Source organism: Cibotium barometz, chromosome 58 (assembly GCF_041138505.1).
Source record: "Cibotium barometz isolate CiBa-2024 chromosome 58, ASM4113850v1, whole genome shotgun sequence".
NCBI lineage: Eukaryota > Viridiplantae > Streptophyta > Polypodiopsida > Cyatheales > Cibotiaceae > Cibotium > Cibotium barometz.
Window position 1 is genome coordinate 23,576,222 of NC_141103.1, and position 7,964 is coordinate 23,584,185.

Here is a 7,964-nt window from a genome sequence, read left to right on the forward strand (position 1 = left end):
TTTTCCTTTACTAGGCTTTGAAGAAAGAAATAAAGATAAAGTGCAAAATTCTAACTTGTCCAAATTGATGCTCAAGCAAGTACAAAAACTACTTCTTAACATTCACATACCCACTTTTCAATTACCAAAACCTCATGCAAAAGATTTATCCATCGATATGATTCAAAACCAAAGGCTTAGTTTGTTGTTTACCTTGCTTTCATTAGACACAAGGTGTGCAAGTTGATTGTTTGCATTTTCGAACATGAGTAGGTGGGCACTAAGCACCGTCATATGGAAAGTACTTATAAAAAATCGATCTTTAGTAACATAGAAGTACAAGAAACTTGTATGTATCTCATAGCTCATAAAGGTAAATAGGGGATTAAAGGCAACCATTTACAGAGTGTTTGTGATTTTTTTGAGAGGGTTTCACACCACTCGTTCTTTTGTCTGTCACTTTATACATCATGTTACCTTTGATTGGAGCAAGCCTCTTGAGAAGAAGCATGTGTAACACCACATTAATACCCTTATTGTCAAATTTGATTGATGTATACAAACGTACAATCTCTCAAAATCAAAATCGCTTGAACTTACCTACATAAAGTGATCAATGGAAAACCTTTTAAAATATATGATTGAGCATAAATAAAAATAAGGCCAAAGAGGTGATGTTCTTAAACAAAGAAAGCCATGAGAATCATTCCTAATCATCAACCAAATTCAAATTTTGTTTAAACACTCAAATTAGAAAATGATAACTCACTAGTTCCTTTCTTTACTGGTCATGTTTACACAACCATTTTAATTCTTGTATTATCAATATACAAGGAAGTTCTGGGTAATAATATGTGCAACCTATAAAAACTCTAATATATAATATTCCATTTAGTCTTTTTTTATTTTTCTTAAACATGAAAAAAGACACATTACCTATACTTTTACAAAACATGAGAAGGAAATTTACCATGACAAGTATAATTATGCACAATTTAGTACATAGAAAGTATCAAGTCATCATTAAGTGATCAGTTTTAGAAATAGTAGTGTATCTTACAATGTTATTTTCTTCTTGATAACTAATATATATTATCTTCTTAAGTTGGTCATTCAAAAATATAAAAGTTTATTCTTGTCAATGCCAAGATAACAATGACTAAGTTGTCATGCTTCACATACTTTGTGCATACCATCAACCTTAAACTTCACATACTTTGTGCATACCATCAACCTTAAACTTTGGTAAACTTGCAATAATATTGTTATAATTTAAGTGATCTAGCATCCATCCTTAGTGAAAATCTTAGTGGATCCTTAATGGTATCTGAAAATGGTTTGTTATAAGATATGAAGGCTCATTTACTAGAGTTACTAGGTTTAGGTCTAGTAGGTACAATCCCTTGATGTAGGCATCACCTTTTAGGTGAGTCAAGTGAGAAATCTAAGGGAGGTGGAGAGATTCAAGGACTTTAGGCACCTTCCTCCATGGAGCCTATATATACAGGTGTTCACATCATATCTCTAGATTGTGGAGAGTGTGTGGAGTGCCTATGAGTTGTGTACTTACTTTGTGCTAAGGAATCTAAGTGGTCCTTTATGAAAGATACTCTGTGCTTACATAGTTTTTATGGTTATGCATATGTGGTGACTCTTGAGCACACAACATTTCTCATTAGTCATATCTCATTTTATCTTAGTGATTTGCATGTGTTGTTCTTTGGTGTGAGTATAACTTAAGTGATAATCATCATTCATTTAGTGTTTCATGTAATCCTTATGAAGCCAAAACTCACACCATGTCTTTTAACATAGTATCACCAAAGCTTCTGTTCTTGAGAGCTTTCTCTATGTGAGGAGTGTGATTTGTTCACAAGCATTCTCTATTATCATTAAGTGGCAATTTTGGGCAGAAATTCATTGTGTGATTTGTTTCTTGTTGGCTAAGTCATCGTTTGTGGAAAATGTAACTTTTATGACAAGAGATAAAAAGAAGAGATTGGCTCTCAAAATAATTCATGGTAGTAGCCGAACAAATGTATAAGATGGGCATTAATCAAGAATAAGGTGTGTTTCAAACCATGAGCAACAAGTAGGTACTAGGAGAAGCACATCAAGGAGTCAATGGAGGAAACTTTCATGGAGAAGTCACGTGCTGAAAGTTGTTCCAAGTGGCCAATAACAATTAAGGATGCATACCTTTACAAAAGAGTGTGCTACGTGTTAAGAAAGTGGGGCAACATCAAATTTCGCATAACCCCATATTGCCCCTTGAGACTTTCTAGAAATGGGGATTGGACTTCATCAAACCATCCAAGCAAGTAGCTCAGTAGATAGGCAAAAAGTTCATTCTGGTGGCGAGATAGAATATTGTACTAAGTGGATGGAAGCCAAAGCAATGAGGGACTGCAAAGTCACGTGATCGTGACTAGATTTGGATGTCCAATTGAACTTGTGATCATGACTAGATTTGGATGACCGATTGAACTTGTGAGGGATCACGATACTCAATTCCTAAGTGAAGTGATCAAGAAGCTGACGAAGTACCACATGATGATATACAAGAAATCAATAGTGTATTACCTATAGGCTAACGGCCAAGCAGAGTCAACCAACAACATCCTAAAGGGAATCTTGATCAAGACAATCAATGAGAACTGGACAGATTGGGACCGAAAGCTATATCATGCATTATGGGCATCCCAAAGAACTTATAAAAACATGATTAGTTTGACACCCTTCACTTCAGTATGGTGTACAGACTTGAGGCACTGGGGTCAATGGAATTTATGGTACCCAATCTAAGGGCAGCAATAGCAGAAAAGCTAACTCCGAAATACTTTGAGAGGCATATGATAGAACATCTCCTAAAGCTTGATGATAATAGACCACAAGGAACCAACACAATAGAAGTGGTCTAGAAAAGAAGGAATTACAAGTTTACAACTTTTAAGAAAGGAGATGCAATGCTAGTACTAGTAGTGTTCAATTCAACGATGGGCCCACACTCCAGGTAAGCTAAAGATGCGATGGGAAAGCCCATATAGGATACAATTCAAAACTAGAACATTAAGCTTTCCAATCTATTTGGAGTATGGGTACACCCATACAGGATACAATTCAGAACTGGAACATTTGAGCTTTCTAATTTAGATGGAGTAAAGTTTTACCAAACCCAATGAAAAATTATATGCTTGAGTCGTACTGTGATAATCTCGTAGATCCGATGCCAGATCATAAAAAACACACAATGGAGAGTAGGATGTTGAGACATGAAGACATATGAATGGACATGGAATGCATGCCGAAGTCGTGCCGCTATCTCCAGTCTCATCGGAGAAAGAAGTTCTGGACATAGGGAGAAATTATCACCGGCATATGTATACGAAGTCTTCAAGCTACTGGAGGAATGAGTTTGTCACTTCAAACTCTTGGCTCATCAAGATCTCCTTTGTCTACAAGATCTTCTTTTCATTGTTCCCTTTCAAGGTGAGGTCATCCACAAAAAGGTCATGCTCATCATGTACTCTACTTCGAGAAAATATACAATTTTGCATATAGTCTTTTTGAAAGACTAATACTTACAAAGTATACTTATAAAGTAGTTGTCAATTCTCGAGTACCGTGCTTTTGAGGGACTGATACTTTTCTAAGTCGGCAAATCCTTTTTTCTAAGCCAAGGATCAAAACTCCTAGTGGCTATACTATGGACATCTCCACCTTGAGATGTCCATTTAAAAATGTTGATTTTTTTTACATTCATTTACATGACTCGCGCCTCCTCTTATGTTGTTAAGTCTCTACTAAGGCTAAAATTGTGTCAATTGTGGTTAGTTTGGTTGTGGAAGGCAAATCTCTTAACCTATTTAAAACCCTTGACCACAAGCTGAGTCTTGTACTTCTCCAATTATCCATTAGATTAAGCCGTCGAATAGCCTTATACATTGACTTGATGGAAATGAACTTATGTACTTGTGGATGATAATCCACAAGGTTCCAAGTGTCGTGCTTCGTGATGGGAGTCATAGTATATCTGTATGGCTCCCATCTTGGTGATGCCTTAATCCTTCAATTGTGTGTGTGTGTGTGTGTGTGTGTGTGTGTGTGTGTGTGTGTGTGAGAGAGAGAGAGAGAGAGAAGTAAAGAGACACCATCACTTAGGGCTTATAAGAAACCACACGTGTTAGTTATGATAATTAGTTAGAAAGAAAAAGGAAAACTATGTGGGGCCCTATTCTGCTCGACCTATGTAGAGAGCTTGCCTTTATTCCTCAACCAAATATCGAGAGTGAGAACCTTGCCTTTTCTCCTCAGCTTAATATCGAGAGAGGGAACGTTGCCTTTTCTCCTCTCCACTCCTCTCTGTAGGGAGAGAGAACCTTGCCTTTTGTCCTCGATCTCCAACATTCTAACCCTATTCCTCCTCTCTGACAACCCCCATCCTTGACGATGTTGGGGTTGGACAGGGGAGGACAACTTTCCAAGCAAGAGCAATCTAGGAGCCCTTCACTGATAATCATACATTCAAGTCGTCGAAGTCATGCACTTATAGAATCTAGGCTCTAGCTTCAAAGAAAGTGCATTTTAAAACCTTGAGTAGGCCACTAAAGGTTATATAGCTACATGATTGAACAACTACTGCATGGAACTACTGCATGGAACTACCCCAATAATTAATAGCCTTCACAGACCCAAGGCACCAAGCATTAGAAATAATATGTTGAGCCAACGCATTGCATCCAAATTATGGAAATGAATCATACATGCATCTATGTAACCATATTGCATCTTGGCACAACCTATGGTTGAGTAGCCACTTTCACAGTTTCATATCAACTCATTTTGAAAAAAGTATGCAAGATTATCTTTCTGAAATTGCAACCCTTAAACACCATTACATGCTCATGTAGCTAACAAATACCATTCGAAGTATAACAATATAGCATCTTGCAATGCATGCCAAAAACTATGTACTAGGATACAACTATCCTAGGTTAGCTACACAACAGAAACTCTTGCATGCATGGGGAAGATTGAATTTATTTACGCACCCGTCTTAAGCACCACTTGAACTTGTGCACGATATGTGCAACTTAGTATTCATATACCCAAACTCAAACCAGCATTTCAAATCTCAAGACCGTCAACCTCTCCCCTCCATGTAACAAGGGGGAAGATTAAGCTTGTAAAAAACTTGCAACGGGTCATGTTTGACCAATTGAGTCACAATCACCCACAAGTGGATCCTAATATTGAGTCATTGAGTCTTGTGCTTGTAAGGGTACTCATTCTTAATCAGCTCAGTAAGGCCCAAACTATGCATGTTGAAATCTCCATTCAAAACCTAACAGCATAGCAATTTGCAATGCATGCCATAGACTACATGCTCAAATACATCACCTTAGGATGGTTTCACTCCTAAAACTTCCACCAATGCACAGCATTCAATCTGTTGACCCACCCATCAAACAAAAAGAACCATTGAAACAGATGAACAGGATGTACACCATAGTACTCTTGATCCAAATTTCTGTCAGTAGACTCAACCTCTTGCACCAAAGTCATTGCCATGAATCATGATTCTTAAAACAAAGATAACAAGCATAAAGCCTAAAGCCACCTTGCATAGTACAGTCCAAGAGCTCACCCTTTCAAAGTATTACAGAAAAAGGCCACCCCGTAGCACGGTCCACCCGTCATAGATGGATGGAATCCAGTCTATGCCATGGCACCCCCCAATTTGCTGATTCAGCACGCTTGTCATGACTTGCTCCAATCAATGACAGGCTATGGTCTTTTGCAGCCTCAAAAGCTAGATATGTTGGGGCTTGCAGATAGTTTCCATGAGAAACCTTCCTAAGTCACAAAGACGACATAGTATGGCATCATACCGTACACAAAGTAGCTACCTCCATGCATCACACAGCTTGCAGACCTATCCTTCTTCTAGCTCTTTAGGGTCTCTTTCAACATTTACACATTTTCCAAGCACATCAACTGCATAAGCTTTGTAATATAGAGATGACCCTTTCTTTTATTGAATATCTAGAAAACACAGTGGCTGTAGAAACCATGAACAACAAAGTCCAGTATACCAACACCCAATGTTCCAAAAAGGAGCATGACAAACCCTAGAGTTTGCAATTTGTATACCCAATGGTCGAAATATAGTATCCGGTTTGCTAATGCGTGGGGTCCGCGAGATAGCAGGACAATGTGGAAGAGGAAAATCGAGATTGCAATGTACTGGTAGAGAATTTCCATGCTCAAGTCCATGTAAGTTGTCTTTATGTTGTGGAACTCAGGGTATCCAATGTAAGGCCATAGAGAAAGCATGACAAGGCTAACCCAAACTGCAGCCCATCCAAATGCCACAAGCTTATTGGATGTATAACCAATATGATCAACCTTATCACCATCTTGTTCTTGTGTAGGGTATGGATACGGCTCCACATAGACCTTGCTAGCAACCCAATTAGAAACCATAACCCTGAACAACCCTAAGATTGCCAAGGGTTTAGAAATGGTAGGCAAAAACCCAAGGGCTTGTGATGAGATTGTGAATTGAACTGCCATTATCCCTTGGTAAGCTGCAATAATGCTTAGAAAACCTTGCGAGCTCACAATACCAGAAATCTCAAGCCTTCTGATGCAGAAATTCTCGATGTTTTCTCCTATGATATAAGGGATAGGGGGCCTGAAAGGGTAGGCTTCAGAATTTATTAAAGCAAGCTGCCTTTCACCCCAAGTTTTGGCCATGAAACGGTAGGCTATCATGGAGACCATTGGGAGAAATGGCATGACAGGCTTTTGATGGATTATGCAGAAAAAACCCTAACGATCGAGGTTTGCAGAAAAACGTTCTGATTAGTGGGCGCAATGCCCTATTTGCAGAAAAACTTCCTGATTAGTGGGCAAAATGAGCTTCTGATAGGTTGTGCAGAAAAACTCTAAATACGCTTGCCATAAAATCAAAATGATAATCAGAAGAAACTCTAGGAGACAGTCGGAGAATGCTACGTGTACTACGCAAGTCAACAACATCAATATGTTTGCGTGTACTACGCACCGCCCCCGGCCCCGGCCGCCCCCCGCCCCCCAAAAAAAGGGGTCCACAGTTCATGCCTACACTTCTTTTTTTCACTAGAACTCCCTTTACAATCTGCGAGGCGTCACAACTAAGTGCCACGGTGTGTTAAAGACCCTTGTGAGGTGAAATCAATGGATGGAATTGATCAAAAATCGTGACGCCTTTTTGGGGATGTCGTATAAAGTAAACTAGGTCCAGTAAATTAGGGTTACTAAGTGATCAATGTTTACTTCTTAGTTTACTAAACTGGCATAATTTACTTCCTAATTTACTAAGTGATCGTAGTTTACTTCCTAGTTTACTAAGCGAGCATAGTTTACTTCCTAGTTTACTTAGCAAATCATAGTTTACTTCCTAGTTTACACCATGGAATGAGGGTGAATTTGGGTTTAGGACTTAGAAAATTTTGGAGCAACATGTTATGTGCAAAAGAGGATTTGAACTCAAGACCTTGGGTCACCGTTGGAAACATCTTCCCACTATACTATACCTTCAAGCAACAAAGCCATAGAGTTTCAAGCCATTATATTCTATGTTTTTCACCGCTAGTCTATTGGCCCTAGTTTACTAGATCTAGTTTACTTTATCCGACGGTCCAAACAAGGCGTCACGATTTTGATTAATGCCATCCATTGATGTCACCTGACAAGGGTCTTTAAGACCCCGTGGCACTTAGTTCTGAGGCTCGCGAGGCTTGATTTTTTATAATGGGCACGTACGCCATGCACATTTTTGGGTATTTTGGACGTTAAAAATCTGTAAAGATAATTCTCAACCGTCATTTAAACAATGAAAAACTTGCAAATCCCGTCCCTTTTCGACGTACAAGCGTGCTCATCACATCCCATCCCTTTATCGTCCCTTTCCGACGTACAAGCATGCTCATCAAAAGGCA

General features: G+C 38.8%; 1 protein-coding gene across 1 annotated transcript; it reads right to left on the reverse strand.

The window, feature by feature from the left end:
- Window positions 1-5,931: 5,931 nt before the first annotated feature.
- LOC147606045 (uncharacterized) lies at window positions 5,932-6,970 on the reverse strand. Its single transcript, XM_086792697.1, has one exon. The coding sequence runs from the start codon at window positions 6,778-6,780 to the stop codon at window positions 6,025-6,027; it is 756 nt and encodes a 251-aa protein (XP_086648823.1). The 5' UTR covers window positions 6,781-6,970; the 3' UTR covers window positions 5,932-6,024.
- Window positions 6,971-7,964: the final 994 nt, after the last annotated feature.